Raw genomic sequence first — 22,091 nt, forward strand, 5'->3', positions numbered from 1 at the left:
CTTCTGTTTTTGTTTTTGTTTGTTTGTTTGGCTGTTTGCTATGATAAGAATGATGCTGGTTTCCTGTTGGTAGGTTTTCCCCAAACTCATGATCAACTTGTTTGGGGAAATGAGCTTTTGGGGAAATTAGTCCTACCTAGCTCCATTCCTATGTAACAGAATTGTTTCTAGGGAACACCAAGACCTTTCCTGGGCTGGGACTTGCCAAACACAAATGGTGATTTTTATCACTTGTGCCAGCTAGAGGGGCCAGCCACGATACATTTTAGCCTACCAGATGACATCAAGAGGTTAGAATTTTGTCTTCTATATATTTGACTGGTTGTATGTTTATTATATGTGATATATGTTGTATATATTTGTTATACATTATACATATATGATTGTCTATATGTTCATTTATGTAACCCCGAAATTCATATGTTGAAATTGAATCCCCAATGTGATGATATTTGGAGATGAGGCCTTTGGAAGGTAATTAGGTCATGGGGGTGGAGCCCTCATGAAGGGGATTAGTGCCCTTAGAGACTATGGACTGTGGGAAACAAACTGAGGGCTTCAGAGGGGAGGGGGTGGGGGAATGGGATAGGCTGGTGATGAGTATTAAGGAGGGCATGTATTGCATGGTGAACTGGGTGTTATACGCAAGTAATGAATCATGGAACTTTACATCAAAAACTAGGGATGTACTGTATGGTGACTAACATAATATGATAAAAAAATATTATTAAAAAAAAAAAGAAGTCAGAGAGCTAGCTCACTCCTCTTCTGCCGTGTGAGGACACAATGAGAAGCTGGCAGTCTGCGACCCAGAGGAGGGCCTTCACTAGAACCACCATGCTGCCACCCTAATTTCCAGCTTCCACCCTCTGGAACTGTGGAAAAATAAATTCCTGTTGTTTATCATGCATCTAGCCTATGGTGCTTTGTGATAGCAGCCCCAACTGACTAGGACATTGGTCAAATGTCTAATTCATTCAAAGTAGCACCCATGGTTCCTGCACATTTGCATGATGAATAAAATGGCCCTGGCAACTGGTAAGAGGACCATCCTTAATCAGTGCTCAATGGGAGAGACAGTGACTTTATTTTTTCAAGGTAGAGTGATTAATGGTGCCTATGAGCATAAGTGGGTGGAGGGACATGGTGAATGCAGAAATGTAGTGACCTCCACCAGTTATGCCAACTGGTGCTGTTGGCCCAGAGCTGTGGTCAGCTCTGCCGCAGGGGGCTGTGTCTGCTGCCTGGGCATCTGGTTGTCTGGTTCCTGGCACTCAGAGACAGGTTTCATGATGATTTTCTGAGCATCTACTCTGTCCTCGACTCCAGCACAAACACACCTCACCCGGTACTCAGACCAGCCCTGGGGAGCAGATGTTCTTCTCTTATGGACAAGGAAATGGAAATTCAGGAAGGTTGATGGACCAAGGTCACAGACTAGCAAAAGGTAGAGGTATGATTCAAGCAGGGCCCTCCTGACTCTAAGGTGAGTGTTGTTTTTTTTTTTTTTAAATTAAACCACAGCAGCAGTTCAAGGCTGGCACCAGGGCTGATGCCCAGAGCCACCTTCTATTCTCCAAAATGGCTGGTGAGGAAGTCTGGAACTACCCAGAGGGATGGGGCCTTGGCAATTGGGAACTCGGCAAGGAATTAGGGTGGGGTCTCCTTACCCACAGACTCCATCTTGAGCCTGGGAATCTGGCCAGATTTGGCCTCATGCCACAGAAGTTGGCCCTATATTCACAAGCAACTGTGGATTAGAATCGACTCAGGCGGAGAGAATTTATCACTGGTCTTACAGAGCCACCTGAGTCCTTCTGGAACCAACTGAGATGCCATCTCAGCCTTTGGGGCAGCTGCTTCCTTTATACTCTGCCTTACTCCTGGGGTTCACATTTGGATCATTCCTTTCTGAGAGGACGCAGGCACCTCTAATCCAAGCCCTCACGCTTCTCCTTACCAAGGCTACGTTTCCTGCACGGCTTAAGGAGGTCTGCACTCACAAGGAGGTAAAATCATGGCACCTGAGGGCTGAAGAGCATTAGGTTCATTTGTTCATTCAACAGGCAACCGCAAACGGCGGCTCAGTTTCAGGATGTGCTGGGCATAGGATGTCACTTGGTCCGACCACCTCATTTTATAGATGTTGGAACCTAGTCACAGAGCAAACCTTCACGGAGGACCTACTGAGTGCTGATCACTGTGCTCAGTGTTGGGGAAATAAAGATCCTCTGCTGAGTGGAGGAAATGGATAAAAGACTGAATAATTAGCACACAATGTGATAAGTCCTATCACAGAGGTATGAGCAGAGTTCTGTGTGAGTCCAGAGGAAACTCAGAGAGTTCCGGGGAGGCGAGCTGGGAATCTGCCTCTGGAAATGTCTTAGAGCCATAAGGTCTGAAGGAAGATATGTTAAAAGCTGCAGAAGCTTTTCTTCAAACAAAGGCTTCACAGCAAAAAGGGAAATAGAACTTGCTTTGGTTGAATCAGGGTGGGCAAAAATCCTGGGGCCCCGCCGCTTGCGTGCTGGCTCCTCTACCCCTCGCCTCAGGCTCTCTAAGAACACCTAGGTCCCAGAGAATCCATTCTGAAAACCACTGAGCTAGAGAGTGCCGGAAGGTCCCCTCCAGGTCCATGCCAATCAGTGCTTCCTCCCCATAGACTGGAGTTTCTGGTTTCACGTACTGCCTAGATCATACGAGGTGTTCAGGGAAGTCTGATAAATAAATGGATGACACGCTGACCTTTTGCTTTCTCTCAAGTTTGTTATCCCCAGGAGCAGAATTCCAAAAAAGCAGTTCCAGGTTCAGGCTTAAACAGCAGTTCGGAGAGGCAGAGGCCTCTGTCTGGAGAGCAGATGGGATGGCTCAAGAGGCCACCGCCGGACTTCTGTTCCGGAGAAAAGAACTCCTCAGCAGACTCTAAGCTGGAACAAGCCTGCGGTAGAATAGGCAGCCTCTGGCCTCAGGGGCTCTCCCAACCCTCCTCAAGGCCCCTGCGAGGGACAGCTGTCACTGCCCCATTTTCAGGGTCAGGTAGCACACACCGCCCAGGGGCAACCCAAGGGTCCACGTGACACAGCAACAACAATAGACTGTTCTCGGGGGCTTCTTTTGTTCAAAGGATCTCTGCTCCTGGGGTAGTGAGAGGGATGGGGGAGGGGAGAGGAAGACTAGTATTCAAGAGGCCAGTATCGGGGGTGGGGGGAATCTCAGATGCCATTTGGAACCTGCCAATGTCATGCTCATGGCTTTTTACTTATTTAATCATTATTATTTCTATCTTCTGTAATAGTATATAAAAAACATGGCTACACGTAGAGGCAATGGAACGTTCCAGTAGGTTACGTTTTCACAGAAGTTGGGTCAAGGGATAAATGCACAGAAAGGTGTGGTGTTATCCAACATGGACAGCTTGTGTGGGGAGCAACTGTGAGCTTTTCAAGGGCAGTGATCTCCCCACTTCCATCTACCACAGAACAAAAGAATGGACTGACCACCTACCTACAAGGGGCCAGACCAGTCTGCAGGGCAAGTGATCAGTGTGCAGCAACCTGGGGCATCATATCTCAGTGGGCGATGTCAGCAGCAGATCAGTGTGCAGCAACCTGGGGCATCATATCTCAGTGGGTGATGTCGGCAGCAGATTCACTCAGACAGCCAGACATCCTGGAGGCCCTCCCTGAGCTTGGGCTGGAAGCATGTGTGCCCAGAGGACCAGTCCAGTGCAGGGCAAGTGGGCAAAGGGCTGGGGGGGGGTACAGATTATTTACTCATCAGTCAGTCAGAAATGCTTAAGAATTGGAATGACTGCTTGGGGGCTTTCTTTCTCTACAAGGTCTCTTTGACCAAAACTTCCTTGCTCAAAAATGTTCAGTGGCTCAACTGCCCATAAGATAAATGCTCCGATTCAAGGTTCTCAGTGAACTGGCCCAATTCACCATTTTAGATTTTCCCTCCACGACTTCAGATAACTCCCCCAGAAAGTCCTCTCCCTCTACCCTCCACACACAAAAACACATACCCCACATATACCCACCCACACAAAACATACACACACCCCACCCACCCTCACATACACCCACACCCCACATACCACCCCCACACCATATACACACCCCCCCATACACCTGACCCCCACATACATACCCCCCCCACCACACACCCTCCATAGGTCAACTACCTCCCCACTCTGCTCTGAGATTCTGAATCCTGCCCATTCCTCGTGGCTCATCCTAGGCCTGTGGCCTTGGTGACAACTCCAGGGACTACTCCCTCTGGTAAGTTCTCGAAGCTCTCATGGCCTGTCCCTCTCACCTGACACACTTCATATACCGGTAAGTGCCACATGTCTTAAATCTGAATCACAGGCATTTGGTAGAGTTTCGATCGTGAGCCGAACTGATCAAATATTGCTCAAAAGAGACACTTAAGAGAGAGGCTATAGCCCACATTCCTGGGGCTACCTTCTCCTGGTTTTATTCCTGCTTTGTGCAACCATCAGAAAGCAGAGTACCTGCAGCAATTACCTCGACCGCTCACATAAATGTTTTCAATGAGTTGTGCTTTAATGTCAGGCCTCTTGCTTTTATTGAGGGCCGATATAAGAATCATCTGGGGGAATGTTCATAGCAGCAATGTCCACAATAGCTAAATCGTGGAAGGAGCCGAGATGCCCTGCAACAGATGACTGGATTAAGAAGTTGTGGTCCATATATACAATGGAATATTACTCAGCAATCAGAAAGAATGAGTTCTCAACATTTGCTACAACATGGACGGCACTGGAGGAGATAATGCTTAGTGAAATAAGTCAAGCAGAGAAAGACAACTATCATATGATTTCTCTCATCTATGGAACATAAGAACTAGAATGATCAGTAGGGGAAGAAAGGGATAAAGAAAGGGGGGGTAATCAGAAGGGGGAATGAAACATGAGAGACTATGGACTATGAGAAACAAACTGAGGGCTACAGAGGGGAGGGGGGTGGGGGAATGGGATAGACCGGTGATGGGTAGTAAGGAGGGCACATATTGCATGGTGCACTGGGTGTTATACACAACTAATGAATCATCGAGCCTTACATCGAAAACCGGGGATGTACTGTATGGTGACTAACATAATATAATAAAAAATCATTATTAATAAAAAAAAAAAAAAAAAAAAAAAAAAAAAGAATCATCTGGGGGGACAACATTTCGGCATCTTTTGTAAGACCGCAGTTGAGCACATTGCTCACTGTGTCACTCAGTGTCTTTTAATAAGAATCTGTACAATAAATTCTGGTTTGTGTTTTGTTCCTGGAAGAAATTCTATTTCTGCAGATAAATTAGTTAGTACACTTCCTGTTGTCAGAAAACGAAAACTCTGTAACTCTGGGAGCTTCCCGTTCTGCTTAGTGGCTAGATAAGAGAGAGCTAAATTTATTGCTGCTGTACTGTGATCGGCTCAGCTGTGGGGTCCACAAGTACTTACTCCTTCTACTTCCTGTAAATGGACTTATTTTATTTTATGTTCAAATGTCTCATTATACTTCTGCAAGATGTGTGGGTCTGGAAGGCATCTGGGGAAGCACTGATTTGGCCTATTTATTGCCCGGGCCGGCTGCGAGGGGTAAAAAGATTAATTGGACGCACCCAGCTTTCCAGGATCTCACGTTTCAGCATGGAGGATACAGCTATGACAATACACATTACAAAATAAGGTTGGTGCCTTCCGGAGGTGTGTGAGACTGGAGGACAAAGCAGGCTTGGGGGTATGGGGTCAGGCAAGGCTTCATGACAGAGGCCAAGGCTGTACCGGTTTGGGGCTACAGTGGGAAGAGGGTGGTGAATAGGATAGTATGTGTGACTAAATCCAAAATTAGATGAAGAGTTACCTTTTTATGTGTATTTCCCCTTATGCTGGCTAGAGTAGAAACCCTCTGAGGGCAGGCATTGGGTCTCTGTCCCTCTGTGAACTCCACAATGCCCTGCACAGGGCTGAGGGCAGTGTGGTACGCTGGTTATGGCACAGGCTGCACACGCGTGTTCCTTTGCATCCCGGAGCTGAGCAAAGTTAGGCAGGTTCACTTAACTCCTTTGGGATTTAAGTGTAAAGTGAGGGTAACAGTAGTATCTCCCTCATGGGGCTTTCAGGAGCATTAAAGAAGAAGTTACACAGAGAGAGCTTAGACCCATGCCAGGCACACGCCAAGCGCTCAAGGAACATTTGCTGATCAACCTCGTCTGCATAACCGCCAATATCATACCACTCAGGGCGGCTACTGCAATAAAGTGGGAAAACCACACGCAACGAAATGCAGCAAAGCACTCTCCACCCAACTAGCTGAATCTCGTTCCATGAATATCAGCTCCAAATGATGCCTGATTAAAAATAGCATTGTCTTCTTATTTCCTGAAATGGTGTGGGAGTAGGCCTTCCTCTAAGACCAAAGGAACATTTGTCTGTTGATGATATTCATAGAACTGATCATTGATGTTTCTCTTAAAGGACCCAAGACTCTGGCTGTTACATCAAGTGCCCCCCTGGGCCCAATGTTTCTCCTGCCCCACGTCTGTCTTCTCTGGTTTCCCTGTCCACTCACTTTCTAAAGGACCAGGGTTCCCCGGGTAGGGAGTAAATGAAGAGAAACCATCATCCAGATATTCAGCCAGGAAGAGGAGGAGTCTTTATAAGGACACACACGTGCACAGCACTGGCCTTCCAGTGGGTGCTTATCTGGACGCCCATGCTGTGGTGATCCATGTTATACCACCAGCTCTCCAGGGGAAAAAAAGTGCTGCCATTTATAATAGTATGTGTCAGTGTCCGTGGCGTAACTACTCCCACTCCTAGTTTCAAGCTGCTGGTGTGACGTCACTGCCTGTGGAATTGGGAAGACATGCGCAGTGTCGCACCCTAAGACAGCATTTCCACGATGAAGACACAGTAGTTGCAAATGACCCCAAGAGCAGAGGTAATAGTAACACGTAGTAAATAATAGATGGTCCCCAACTTACGATGGTTCGACTTAGGATTTTTTGGCTTTTGGATGGTGCAAAAGTGATGCCCATTTAGGAGGAACCGTACTTTGCATTTTGAGTTTTGATTTTTCCTCAGGCTAGCGACGGGCAGCGTGATAAGCTTTTGTGGTGCTGGGTCGTGGCAGGGGCCACAGCTCCCAGGCTGCGTGTAAGCCTGACACACTCACAACCACCCTATGCTCACACAACCATGCCGTTTTCGACTTTCAGTACAGAATTCAATCCATTATAGGAGCTACTCAACACTTTATTATAAACTGGGCTTTGGGTTGGACGGTTTGCCCCGCTGTAGGCTACCTACGTGTTCTGAGTGTGTAAAGGAGGCTAAGCTCCATGTCTGTGGGTGAGGTGTATTAAATGCAGGTTTGACTTAATGACATTTTCAACTGACGATGAACCTATCAGGAGGTAACCCCACTGTAAGTCGAGGAAGATCTGTAATTAGGAAGTGATAAATTTTGAGTATTTGTTGCCTTTGCTTTTTAAGATAATTTATTTGATTGTAAGTTTCTATAATTTAATTTTTTAAAAGATTTTTAAAATTTATTTGAGAGAGAGCGAGCGAGTGTGTACGCAGTTTCAGGATCGGGGGAGGGGCAGAAGGAGAGGGAGAGAGAGAATCTTAAGCAGACTCTTGGCTAAGCACAGAGCCCTCCACGGGGCTCAATTCCAGGACCTTAAGATCATGACCTGAGCTGAAATCAACAGTTGGATGCTTAACTAACTGAGCCACCTAAGCGCCCTTCTCTAATTTAATTTTTAACAGCTGTATCTTACCATGGCTCCCCAGATTTCTGAAATGGTAATGGTCACTCCTCTGATGGGTGCAGAGCTGACTCAAGCACATCACTGGGTCTCAGTCTCTTCCACATGGAATCTCTCACGTTACCATTAAATCTTTGCCCCTCTGAGATATGAGGTTGCCTATATACACATTTTCTTGGGCATACATCCACTCATACACACACAGACCTATTCTTACACAAAATACATGACAAAACCTCTCCCGCTCAGCTTTGCTCATCCCCCCCTTCCTCCTAGAACAACCAACCAACACGACCTGTACTTTCATGGAAACCTACGAACATGGAGGCAAAAGAAAGAAACAATTCCGAAAGGAAATATTTAAAATGGAGGGGAAGTAGAGAGAAGGAGACAAAGGAAAGAGAACAGAGAGTGAGGAGGGCAAGAGCAGATGTCGTCATTGCCCCATTCCTCCACTGGAAGCCCCAACTACAGAACACCAAGATATACTGAACACCATATACACTGAGCTGCTTTGGGTTCCCCCGGAGCCCTGGGTCCCGAGGGTGAGGGCGAAGGCAGGAAATGACTCTATAAACAGTCTGTTGCAATGAGAGCTGTCTCCTACTAGAAGACTCTGAAATGTGGTCGCCAGGGGACCCATGAGCTCCGGCGGTTCCAAAGCTCTGTCAGACAAGCTCCTGAGAAGTTTGGACGAAAAACATGGCATTTAAATTCAAAATGGCAGCTGGGAGATGTTAACACTTCTTTTCTAATTGGAATAGTATGCTTTTAAAATAAATAGGTATTTCAAATGCTCTTAATTAGACTTCCATCCAGAGTGTTTTCCATTTGAAGTCCGCTGATTACTTCAGGCAAAGCTGGGCCCTGTTGAAGCTGACACCTGCTGTATTTCAGGAGAAGGCTCCCAGAGAGATGAGCAAGAGGAATTACCGAGAAGATATGCAGCCATTTCCCAAAGGCCCAGGACTGTCTGGGATGGGGGGGTCAGAAGGGATGGAGCATCTCTTGCCCCAGGAATTGACCAGTGTTTTCCAGTCATTGTTTCTAGTCACTCGGCATTGTAAAGACTGGAGAAAAGGCCAGAAGGCAGACCTCAGATGCAGGGCCCGGTGGCAGTCCTTAGGGACGACTCCCCGCCCAGTGACCTACTTGTGAGGCTCGAGGGTCACCTTGACACAGCTTCCCAACTTCCCAACAGAGGTCCTTAAGCTCTTCCCTAGCCAGCTCTATGAGTCGGGGCCCCGGGGGAGTCCTGGCTGCTTCCTGGAGAACCACTTAGGGCCATCTCAGCTCTGACTCCCTGCCCGCATCTCTGCCAACAGGAGGGCGGGCCTGGCACGTTGACCTGACTTCAGTGCCAGGGCCAATGGGGGAAGCTCGAGCTCCGGTCAGTGTGCCTCAGGCTTCCTTCTTCCATGTTTCTGATGCAACCAGTGGCTATGTGATGTGATCCTTATTACTGAAACTAAACAGCCCACCTTCCTAATAATCCAAATTACTGGGGTTCAGTGGGTCATCTCTATGACGCCGGGGCTCTCCTCCATCTCCCCTCTAGAGGTCGTGGGTGCTGGAGTTCTCTAACTGCAGGTTGTTCCAGGGGCCAGGCCATCTCAAGGGGAACCCTTCGTTTGGAATACATGAATTGCTTATTCAATCAGAGTGCTCTAAGTGCTTGGTCCCAGGCCAGCTAGAGAGAAAAGCATCAGGTGTGGACTCAGACACCTGGGTTCACATCCTAGTTCCAACGCTTCCTAGCCACGTGACTCTGGGCAAGTCACTGAATCGCCCTCATCCAGAAAAATGCACTTACTTCTGAGGACAGGGGCGAGGTGGAAAGGAGACCACGCACACGCTGAAGTGCACAGGGGTGGTCCAGAACACAGTCGCTGTCTTCATCACTCACGGCTGCTGTTAGGATTATTTACTAGTAGCACTGGAAAGCTCAGAGTAGAGTCCTGAGGAGCTGGGACCTAGGGGTGAACTTAGGTTGGGGTGTGGGGCGGAAAGGTCAGGAGGATGAGGCAGCGGCTGGGAAGGTGGGGTGCCAGGTCCTGACGGCTGGGAGCAAGCACTCAGGATGGGGGAACGGGTCCCAGAGAGGAGGGGGCATCCAGAGGAAGCTGCACTGACTGCAAACCTTGCATTTCTTAACCTTCTTGAGGGTCCTAGATGGATTATCTTTCAGCTGGGTCTAGTTTTCCAAGACCACACAGCTTGTATTACCTTTACCTTCTTCCTGCAGACTTTGCTTTGTACCCACCTAGAGCCACCTGCTGCATATGCCGCTGAGTGATTTCTTCCTTCAGGCGACCTGTCAAAGACACAAAGGAAAACCACTAGTGAGTTGCCTTTGCCTCAGAAGCATGTTGCAAGCCAAAAAACCTCAAAACACAACAACAAAAAAACAAGGTAGAGTAAGGAAGACAAAAGTGGGCATAGCTTCCGAGAAGAGCCCTCCATGCGCTGGATGGTGCTGGAAGAACAGGCCGGCATGCTGGCGTCTTGGCACAGGAATGCAAATGCACCTTTCACCTTTGGGTTCAATCCATCTTTGGGTTCAGTTACCTTAGTCTGTTTCTTGTAACCTTTGTTAGGGCCCTAGTCTCTTCAGTAGTTCTATCTGTCTATTATTAATGAAAAGGGAGGCAGGATTGGATCTTTTAATAATTTACAGGGCCACTTTTAAATCTACTTTCTTTCTTTTAAGCTGTATGAAACTGTGTCAAGGAAAAAAGATGATGGTTTTAGTTGAGGATAACCTTAATATGAACACAGCAGTTGATCACTTACTATGAAACATATATTATTCAAGGTTGCATTAATAAAGGTATAGTGTGTAGCTGAAGGGAGGTGATGGTGGTGGACTCTGCATATGTACTCTGTAGTGGTCAGACCATAGTTGGCATTTGTTCTGGGAGTTATTCCTCATAAGGAATGTTAGTAAAATAGAAAATATTTATAGAAAATGGTCAGGGGTCTAAAACCACGCCAGATGAGGAATATTTGAGGTGATTTGAGATGTTTAGGTGGAGAAGGAAAGACTTGGAGGGAGAAGAGGCTCAGAGATAATGGCTGTCTCTAAAAATCTGAATGTTGTTGGGGCGCCTGGGTGGCTCAGTCAGTTAAGCATCTGCTTTTGGCTCAGGTCACTATCCCAGGGTCCTGGGATCGAGCCCTACATCAGGCTCCCTGCTCAGTGGGAAGTCTGCTTCTCCCTCTCCCTCTGCCCCCCAACCACACTCATGCTCTCTTTCTCTCTCTCTCAAATACATAAAATCTTAAAAAAAAAATCCAAACGTTGTCATTTGGATGAGAGAACAGATTTATCTCTGTCCACCCCTGAGGGCAGAAGTCAAGTTGAATAAAGACAAACTAGGGGCTCAATAAGAGGAAGAAACAGTTCACAACTGTCTCAACATGGATTAAGCTGTCTCAAACTGGACTACATTTCCTGGCAGAGCAGTGAGTCCTTTCCTGACAGTGTTTCCAGCAGAGGCTGGGTGACAGTCTGGGGGTGTGAGGTCGAGAACCCCTGCCCTGGGTAGGACTTGGGGCAAAGTGACCTCCAGGACTCCCCCATCTCTACTATACTTCTGTGATTTCGTGCTGGAAGGAGGGGTGAAGGAGGCCCCCTCCCAGGGGTTTGTTCATATCCAAGGGCTCAGCACAGTCATTAAAATGTCAGTGCTGTCTGCATCACGTGTCCCATTTGGGAGATGCAATTGGGCCCCAGGGGACCCTGAGAAAGCCTGGGAACTTCACTGCTCCCTTGTCTAATGTATTCGTTTCTTCACATAAAGTACATTCGACACCTCACAGGTGATGACTGAACTGAGTTTTCGAAAGATGAGCAGACAATGAAGCAGTCACAAGAGACCCCAACACTCACGGAAAGTTCTAGGGCACCTCTAGAATGCTATGACTGGGAGAGACGGCAGAGGTCATTCACTTTCACGTCCTACCCAATTCAGGAATCCCTGCGACTTGTATGACTTGGATATACCCAGGCTGTTCCACTGATTAAATTGTATATAAGGAGTTACTGATGTGATGTTGACACCTGCTTCCCTGTAACTTCCAGATTTGGACCTGGCTGGTTCTCTGGAACAGCATGGAAGAAGGATCCTCTCTCATTGGCAGTGAGGATCTGAGGATGCCATGATTTCTCCACTTGGACTTGTTGTCTCTGGGTTAAATGTCACCAGTTCCTTCAGCTCCTGCCAGAGTGCAAGCCTGCACCTACCTTCCATGTGTCCCCGCCGGAGAGGACTGTGCGCAGAGAGGAAGCCAGGGATTGGGCATAAGCAGTGACTGCACCCTAATTCCAAGTGGGGAAGGGTGAGAATTTAGGGAATGTACTGGATGGGGGGAGAGGTGGAGAAGTGGAAATCTGGCCCAAGGGTGAGAACTGAACCAGTCTGGAGACAACAGGAAAACGAGCTGAAACCCAGGCCAGCCACAGCCACAGAGAGGATCTTGTCCCCACTCTGAGCAATATGACCTTTATTGTCTACATCGGCAGAGGAAAGAAGATGGAGTCTGGGGGCTGTGCTGGGATGAGATTTCAGCCTATGTCCAACACTGCTGAATTGAATTGTAAAGAAGCATAGCACATGCCTTTTTCAAATAAAAGGAGGGAGTGCTGTGACAAATGCAACACACCATTTAGACACAGCTCTTGATGGAGAGTAGGTCATTAAGGGCTTTCTCATGCCCGCAGCAGGGACAGCCAATGCCGCTGTGGTGCCTGGCCTGGGTCCTGGGTATCTGGCATAGGCGCCTTTCACCACGAGCCTCTTCTGTGCCTGGCTACCTCCTTCCTGCTGAGACCGGATGGGGACTTGCTCCTTTGGAGGACGCACTGTCCTGCATTCCTCCTTGGGAAACTATCTCCCCGACGAGAGTCCCGACAGCTTGTCTCCCTGACCACGGGCCTCCCCAGCGATAGGTCTCCTTAATTACATGCATCCCACCTTCATGCCTTGCTGCCATAGGTGCTTGGTCTCGTTTGGCATGATTTCTCCTGCTCCCATCGGAATGACCGACCGGGGTCCCTTCTCCAAACCCGGGGGAAGCAGGGTTAGAGATTCTCCACGGCCCCCAGCCTGGGAAGAGGTGCTCACATAAATAAAGAGGGGGATTTGCCACCAGGACTGCCGGTTCTATGAACTCCACAAACAGAAATACCTACTCCCAGAACAATGGGCCATCCGTAGGGGACCACAGGTGGGTCTTTATAATGCTCATCTTGAGAAAGGTAGGTTTAAAATGCATGTATGGGTGTTCAATTTGGGTGACTCGGCTAACCTCGCCCACCACATGGAGATTTTTGTTTCAGAGATCTTCCCAAACAAGCAGCTAAAAATAGCCTTATGGCTGATACTTAATTGCATTTTCTAACAGAGTCATTCTTCATGTGAAGATAAGAGTCTCTGTAATCGGCTGGATCTTGCAGTTCCACGGGTTTTGGCAAAGGACGGAGTTGAGGGGAGAAGCAGAATTCACTCCGCATGCGGCTTCTTGTCATGAGCTTGGTGATACATTTGCTGGTTTTGGCCTGGGTTCCTGGACACATCCCCATCCTGAGGTATGGAAAAGACATGAGACGGAAATAGAACTCCCAGCCTGAGGCAGGAGATGGTCAGGGAGGGAAGCCGGGGCGCGGGGGAGGCTCCGCTTGTAGGCGAATGGTGGTAATTAGTGATTTTGTCTCCAGAAACTTACAACAGCCCATGCCACAAACACCTTCTCTCCCGTTCTGATTCACTGACTGCCAGAGTGGGGGTGTTAGCAGGGGGTGGAGGGTACTTGGAACCCGCAACCACCCATGGGGAGCGCCAGGGGAGACGCACGACCTTCGTAACCATGGGACAGCGTGGTGTGGAGTTTTTCCGTACCAAGTAGTTCATATGGAAAGTATTATCATCATGCAGAAGCAACACTTATTTTATTTTATTTTTCTTACAATGATAGTCTTTTGGATTCAACAACTTTCCTTAAGGGTCCCATTGTATTTTGCATGCCTGGTAGTTTGTAGTTGTTCACTGACACAAAGCTGCTTAACTGGTGCAGAGCAGAGCGCTTGGCTTCTGACTCCCCCAGAACAGGGCCGTCCGCGGGTGCTTGCGCAATTTCCGGGAGGCCGTTCCTCACTGAGGATGTTGACATCGCTCCCAGGCAGTAAATAGTTCTCGCTCACGCACTATATTGTAAACTCTATGTTCTAAGTGCTGTGGAACATACGGACTGGTTAAGAAGTCTCTTCTAGTTCAAGACAGTGAGCCTGATGCAGGGGACCACAAACAGGGCCCCCGCATGTTCTTCCTTTTAAAAGCCAGAACCCTGGCTGATCTTGCTTTTGCCTCCTGGGTGGTTTGCGTTCCTGCTGAGCCTGGGTTTGGCTCTTCGACACAGCACTTTGGGCAGCTATAACCGGTCACTGGGAGTTGGCCTGGAGATGAAGCAAATCTCTTTGCCGTTTTGGTTAAACTAGGAGATAATTACAAACTTGTAGGCCTACAGAGTTAAGTTCAAATCCCAGCTCTGCTGCTTCTAGTAGGGCAGGTTACTTAATGTCTCCGAGCCTCCATTTTATCATTTGAAAAATGGGTCACAATAAAATAACTGGGGTAATATCTGTTTTACCATAGCTCAAGACTCTCAGGAGGATAACGGATAAGGTGTCAGTGTATGTGACTCACCAGACTAGTTTTAGTCAAGAAGGCACTTTCAGACGTATGGAAAAGATACTATAGTCATAAGATGACGGGCCTGAAGGACGAGTGGTTAAATGTCAAATCGCGGGTAGACGTAAGTTTAGAGGAGGAAAGGCGGGTTCGTGGCATGAGGAAAAGCACCATCACTAATGGTGAGCCTTGGGTGGATTCTGAAGGGAGCAGAGGTGTTAAGGGGAGGGTGGGGAAGGCCTTGCAGTCCGCGACAATGGTGGGGGCCACGGGGTGGAGGAGGCCAGGCATTCACTGGTTTGGGGTGGGGGTTGGAAGGGAGGGCTTGAATGGAGGAGTGGAGCTGGGGGAAGATGAGAGTCCGGGCTCCAAGGTCATTGCTAGGGCCTCTGGACCCCAGTGAGAATCTGCTCTGCTCTTTGACTCTACCACTATAGCATCTCAGGAAAGTCAAATCAGTAAACTTCAGTAGCAGGGTTGGGGTGTGGGGAGAGGGCACAGAGCCGTGCCGCCTGCCTGAGCGCCCTCTTTGAAAGGAAGGTCCAGTAGGTGGGTCTGAATTCAGAGTGTGAATTTCAGCTGTGACGTGGGATGCCAGTTTCTTTGTACTCTAACACAGAGGACTGTGATTACTGAAAGGTTAGACTCCCCAAAGACCGTTTGTAAGGATGTTTGTAGAATTAATAGGCCCGGCATAAATTATGTGTGCAATCCTTAGATGAATTTCCAACAAACTGGAGTATGTTAATCCTTTGAAGTCTTAAAATCAGGCACATTCATCTCTTCCTTGCTAATATCTCTTTCATCAGGTTGTTTCTAAACTTGTTTGGATAATTTGAAAATTGATTGAGGCAGGACCCACCTCTTCCCACCATAGCTGTGGTGAATAAAATAAAACAAGAGAATATTAAGGAGACTTTGCTCGATTAGCTTTCAAGACAGATTTCTGAAGACCAGAAGTGGGACAGAAATGAAGAATGGTCGGGGGAGCCCAAGCTTTCAGCTGGCAGGGCTCCAGGTCCAGAAGCAGGAAGGTGACTAAAAGCACAGCATGCAGCAGGACACGGTCTGAAGCTGTAGGGTGGGGTGAGAGTCCCCTGGCACCCCGCCTGTGGCTGAAAGGGGACTGAGGGAGAAAAGTGCTGCTAGATGTTGCCTAGGGCTATGGTTCACATCCCCCTGTAAGCCCAAGGAGCAAGAAGGGTACACACTCAGCTACTCTCGGTTGCTATACCAAGCTGCCCGCTGATGCTCTGCCCAGAAGGGCCATGTCCCAACATTGCTATAGAGCAGCCACTCCAAACTGTCTTCCGGGGGGGAGGGCCTGGAGGGTCTGTCAGATAGAGAGGGATGAGCACAAACGGACAGAGGGAAAGAGAAAGAAATAAAATGTGTTCATTAAAAATGGACCTGGCCACAAAAATGCCAAAATGTATGAATAAATCTAATGCTAAGAAAAGATAGTGAAATTAATAGCTGGAACATGAATTCATTAGAGATGAAAGTAATTTTCTGGATAGACAGATACAGACATTTATTGATGCAGATTCACAAAGGGTTGAATTAGTCTTACTCTTTAGTTAACAGCACATTATCCTTGTCAGTATGGAGAAGGCCCCACATGTATGTATGTGTGTGTGTGTGTATGTATATATGTGTGAGTGTATATGTGTGTGTGTGTTTATCGCCGTGCCTTATGCCCCATCTCCAATTCCCCTTCCCTTATGCCTCTAATAGGTGGCCATTCTGATTGGTTTGATGCATACTCTTTTATCGTATATATTCTTACAATTCATGTTAAAGTTTTCTGTGCAATTTTTAAGCTATGAAAGAAATACTGTGCTACAGATCTCGTTCTGTTCCCTGTTTACTTGCTAGCACTGTTTTTGACATCTATCCATTTTCCTGTATATGCATCTAGTCCTCAGATTCTAACTATTGCATACATTCCATAGTGTGTACCCTAACATTTTACTTCCCTTCCCCAAGGGTAGGACAACTGGATGGTCTCCCACTCCCACTAACACCAGCAGTGCTGCGATGGCCATGCTGGAACATGAAGGTCTGTGAGAGAAGCCCCTGCTGGCTCTCAGCAGAGCTGTAGGAATTTGAGGTGCGGCCTCCATAAAGACCATACCACTCTAAGCTCCCAAGATAGACTTCAAAGTAAGTATGATGAGAGTACTCAAAGAGATTAATGATGGCTTCATTTTCTTTAAAAAGAATAAGAAGTCATACAACAAATAGGTATGAATAAGAATGAAACAAGAATAGATGGATAGGAAAGATGTTTTGAAATGAAAAATAGAGTCACTGACACAAAAAATCAAGAACGATAGAGGGGAAAAGGGAACAAACCCCAGACTGGACGTATTTTTTAAAAGACATTTATTTATTTGTTTGTTTCTTTATTTAGAGCACTAGTGGGGGGAGGGGCAGCGGGAGCAGGGGAGAGAGAATCTCAAGCAGGCTCCACCACCTCACAACCCTGAGATCATGATCTGAGCCGAAACCAAGAGTTGGACACTTAACTGACTGAGCCACCCAGGTGCCCCTGGACTGGACATATTTTAAAGGTGAATCAGTGATTGGAAAGATACTATGGAAAAAGTCACCTCACGCCCACCCCACACATGGAACAGAGAGGAGGACAGAAAATGGGAAAAGGCAGTTAAAAGTCCCAGAGGGGAGACTGAGAGACCTCTTCACGTGTCTGACAAGAGTTCTAGAAGAAGGGGGGCACCTGGGTTGCTCAGTCAGTTAAGCATCTGCCTTCGGCTCTGGTCATGATCTAGGTGTCCTGGGATCGAGCCCAGCATTGGGCTCCCTGCTCAGCGGGGAGTCTGCTTCTCCCTCTCCCTCAGCCCCCACTTGTTCTTGCATGTGCATGCTCTCTCTCTCAAATAAATGAATGAGTGAATCAATCTTAGGGGAAAAAAAAGAGTTCTAGAAGAAGGGAAGTAGGCATGGTGAAGAAGCAGAATTGCACACACAGCAGGTGTGCTTTTCCAGAACTGAAGAAAGATCTAAGCCATTGGGTTGCAAGTGCACTCTGAGCACACAGCAGTGCAAAGAAAGACAAGTCCACACCTGGACACGTCATGGGCAACTGCAGACCTTCAGGGACGAAGAGCTACTGTCCCCAGCTGCCAGGGGACCTGCAGCAGAACTCCCTAGGCAGCAACCCACATCTCAGCCACAGCAAGGGGTGCTGGGACAATGGAGGGAAGTACCTGTCAACCTGAATTTTATACCTAGTCCAACTTTTATTCATAGATAAGGGCATAATAAAGACATTTTCTGTCATAAGAGGACTAAGAGCATTTACCACCCACAGATGACCACTCCCCAAAAAGGGGTCAACTGAGAGGCAACCAAGCCTAGAGGTTCAGTATATGGACTCTGGAGCCAGGTGCCCTAGTTTGCAGACCAGCCGGGTTACGTATTGTGCACCACTGTGCAAGCTACTGAATGGCCCTGTGCCTCAGTTTCCTCATCTACAAAACAGGGTCAGTACTACTATCTGTTGTGAGGACTGAATTAAGTGACCTATGCAATGTGCTTAGAAGAGTGCCTGGGATCTAAGAACTGCATAAGTGTAAAAGGTTATGATGACGATCAGCAAGAAGAAAGACTAACACAGGGAAATATGTAGGAAAAAGAAACAGTGATGAGCAAAAAAGGAATAAGTGAGAATACTTAACTACTGACCATATAAACTGTGTGTGTGTGTGTGTGTGTGTGTGCGTGTGCGTGTGCGTGCGTGTGCGTGTGTGTGTGTGTGAAAACTAAAACTCGAAGCCATAATAACAAGATGGAGATCAGGTGAGGGGATGTTCAAGCTACAGCCCTGGAGGTGGGTGGGCGGAGAGTATATTTGCAATAACTACAGACATTGTTAATAGTTACTTTTAAACTCTAGAAGAATAAATACATACCGTAGCAACCGAATCAATAGAGGATCAGAAAAAAGGCAGTGGGGAGGGGTGCAGGGAAGGAACGCCAAAATTCTAATAATTCAGTAGAGCAGAAAAGGAGAAAAAGGAAGCAAAGAAGACAATGGGGGAGAAAAGGGTGTAACTGATGCTGTGTTTTATCAAACAATGGCAAGAGCCTTATAGACGTGTGCATAGAACTCTGCGTGTGCATGGCACACACACACACGTATGTGGCCATATGAACGTGGAGGTAATTTTAAATTAATTAAAATTTATTTATTAAGATTAATTGATTAATTAAGATAGATTAATTAATTAATTAAGATTTATTAATTAATTGAGAGAGAATCTTAAGCAGGCTCCACACTCAGTGCAGAGCCTGATGGGGGGCTTGATCTCACGGTCCTGAGATTATGACCTGAGCTGAAATCAAGAGTCTGGCACTCAACTGGACACTCAATCTACTGAGACACCCAGGTGTCTCTGAGCATGGAGGTGTCATGAATGGATCCCCATAAAGCTGTTATGACGAGTCACCTGAGGGCGGAGGATGAATTGGGTAAGAGAGGTAGGAGTCGAGAAAGATGAAAAAAAATGGTACGCATGATTTATGATTTATGTAGAAGTCTATTTCCGTATATTTATAAAAAGAAATTAAAATGTAAAAACTACTGTAATTTGCTTCCTTGAGAGGGAATGGGGTGTCCCTACAGCACGCTGACAATTGTGCTTGGGTACCAGCCACACAGTGACAAGCATCCGTCCTGTGTGCTGACTGAAAATGGTCACGGCCTGAGTCCTACTGCCAGGCTGGGGGTGATGAGGAGTTCCAGCCTATTGTCAGAACTCTGTAGTGCTCAGGCCATGTGCAAGAAAGGTAAGGGTGGAAGGTGGAGAGCCAGAGGAAGCCCAGAATAGCGGCAGCAACCCAAGGGAATTCCATGAGCTTAGGCTGGGGGAGGCCCCCAAGAAGCCTTCAGGCCTCCCTGGGAGGAGGATGGGTCCTTTCCTGGATTCCCCAAAGAGAAAGGTTCAGTGACAGGGCACCAAGTGGGAGACCAGGAATGGTCTAAATGCCAGGCAAATGTTTTTAAGCCTTTTCATTCCAACATGACATTTCAATTCTCCAGATTTCAAGACTTTTCTTCTACTTGGTAACATTATCAACTCACTGAGAGAGGGGGGGAAAAGGCAGCTCATTTTTAATATCAATAATTTCAAGAAAAACACATTGTAACTTGCCTTGATTTTCTCCCACCGGGATTTTCTCAAGAGCACCCCATCACCTTGTCCCTATCTTGCAGAAGAGGATGTGCCCCATAATTGATGAGCATTTCAGCTCAGGATGAAAACACCAGACAGCAGTCTGGGCTTCAAGACAGCTCCTTTCTTATCACCAGGACAGTCCATGATGATCACATTTTGGGGGAATGCTCTCATTTATAAAAAATGACCAAATTATACCATGTCTGGGAGCCCTGATTCTTCTCCTGTGGGATATTCATTCTGGCTACCCAAGTAATCATAATAATCATGCAAGATTAGCACATTCTGTCTGAAGCTTAGGCATTTGGCTATTGTATCCACTTAATTAAGCTAAGGAGCTTATTGATACCACTATTCCAGTATGTGATAATATTCCATAAACATATTCAGAGAATTAAGTAAATAAGCACATTTGTTAAAAGCTCAAATAAATGCACAAGTAGGTAAGCAGAAGGAAAATTTTCAGCTCAGCAACCAGCATGAATTGTTAGGTACCACACAACTCAGGGAGCGGAGGGCTCATGATTGTGTTGGCTTCCATTCAAAAGATGTTACTTTAGATGCTCGGAAGTTCTTATTTCAGCAAGGGAAGGGTCTAACCAGCTTTCAACACCTGCCCTGGAGGAGTAGCTATAGATCACAATCCTTCTTTCCATTCGAAGATGTGGCTCTGGTTGCCAAGGCTGCTATCTGGGGCAAGGCGAGGGTCCATGCAGCATGGCCTCTGACTTCCATCCTGAAGCTCCAGAGGGAGCCCAGGGGATACTCCCAGGGGACACTCCCAGAGGTACCTGGGGACATTCAAGCCTCCTCTGCTCCAGTGTGGGTGGGGCAGCTATATTCTACTTCTTCCCAGGACCTCTAGCTCACAGGGGAGGCTAGTTTGTACAAGCCCCTCATTAACTGTGGATGTAGGAGGCAGGGCTCACTTAAGGGATATAAAGTAAACCCCAGGCACTAAGGTGCTTGATTTGGTACTGTATTTAGTTTTTAGATGAATTAAAACATGAATTTTTTTTTTTACAAATGTAAGAAACCACATACTAAACCTCTGCCTTCTGATCATTACTCACCCTCAAATTCACCGTTACTTTCATTAGTAACTGGGTCTTTCATATTCCCTTATACAAAGATGATTGATTTCTGTAATTGGAAGTAAATGACTTTTTAATAAGCTTGCTTGAAATGCTGATGGTAATAGTCCTATTTTCAGAGCCTGGGATGATTCCTACCCTTATCCTCTTATTTTGTTTTTCTTCCAAAAAATAGCACCAGGACTCTCCCTCTTTTTGTTTCTGTTATGGCTAAATATTCTCAAAGAGGAGAGGGGAAGAAAGAGAGAGGCAGAGACTCACCGACCATCTTACAGAGGATGCTTTACAGAAATGACATGGTTCAGGGAGAATGTAGTTTCCCCTCCTTGAACTTGAGCTCTGCCTACATGAAATGCTAGTGTGCATGGCTCTATTTCTGTAGGGATTTCTATCCCAGTTGCGCATTTGGAGAATAAGTGAAGAAGAAGGAAACCAAGAGAGTGAGGACCAGAGAAAGGAGGAAAGCAGACAGCAAAACTGGAAGGGAGGTTTTGCAGTGAAGCTTTGGGAGAGATGAAGGAAGTTGAAGGGGGAGGTCCACCCAGGCTGAGAACTACCTTCTTCACCCATCAGAAGGGACATGGAGGGGGACTGGGGGTTGGAACGCGTTTAAGTAGGATCCATGGTGCAGGTTTTGGTGCCGTGTCTCTGGGGAGTCACTGCTCCAAGTGATAAAAGCAGGCAGGGAACACTCAGAAGAAAAACAGACACAGAGAAGGAACTGCCATACTACACAAAGATAAAAATAACTTACAAGCTTCATGTCGAAACTTCTGGGGAGAGAGATCCTGAAAAAATGTCAGGGTATTAAAGAATGATAAGTGGAAGTTAAATATAAACAACCCATTATGACAAGTTGAAGATGAATTAGATGCCATTATATGTTCTTTAGTGTCTTGGCTTTAGAGTTTTGTTTTGGTGAATATACTAATATCTGGAGGGCCTTTCGTAAGTTTACTTGCAAACTCCATCTTGTTTTTCATATAAAGCCTTACTCCTTAATTATGGCTTTTCTTATCACAGAAATGCTCTGGTCCCTCATGGCTGGGGATGGACGGACAGCTGTACTGTACAAAGGAGAGGACAGTGTATATTCCCGGGTTCAGCAATTGTTGAGAATTCTCATTTCAGCGGAAACTGTTTTCCGTTCAGCTCATGGAGTGTATTGGCTTTTAGCTGCCCCAGAGGACTGACAGGGGCCAGGACAGCAGAACTTCACATTCTTTGAACTTGGGAGGTTAAAATTTTCAGAACTAGGAGCAGCTTCTACTTCCTATGGGACAGTCTAGATATCATCTTCAAGGCAAACAGTG

At 46.8% G+C, this 22,091-nt stretch overlaps 1 protein-coding gene across 7 annotated transcripts in view; it reads right to left on the bottom strand.

The window, feature by feature from the left end:
• Window positions 1-22,091, bottom strand: part of KIF6 (kinesin family member 6) — a 423,767-nt gene that overhangs the window by 41,583 nt on the left and 360,093 nt on the right. For all 7 annotated transcript variants that reach the window (XM_044378327.3, XM_026482835.4, XM_057304795.1 and 4 more), the window contains one exon: window positions 10,055-10,105. In XM_044378327.3, the coding sequence (XP_044234262.2) occupies window positions 10,055-10,105 (51 nt within the window). The remainder of the gene's footprint in view (window positions 1-10,054; window positions 10,106-22,091) is intronic.

Source organism: Ursus arctos, unplaced genomic scaffold (assembly GCF_023065955.2).
Source record: "Ursus arctos isolate Adak ecotype North America unplaced genomic scaffold, UrsArc2.0 scaffold_31, whole genome shotgun sequence".
Lineage (NCBI taxonomy): Eukaryota > Metazoa > Chordata > Mammalia > Carnivora > Ursidae > Ursus > Ursus arctos.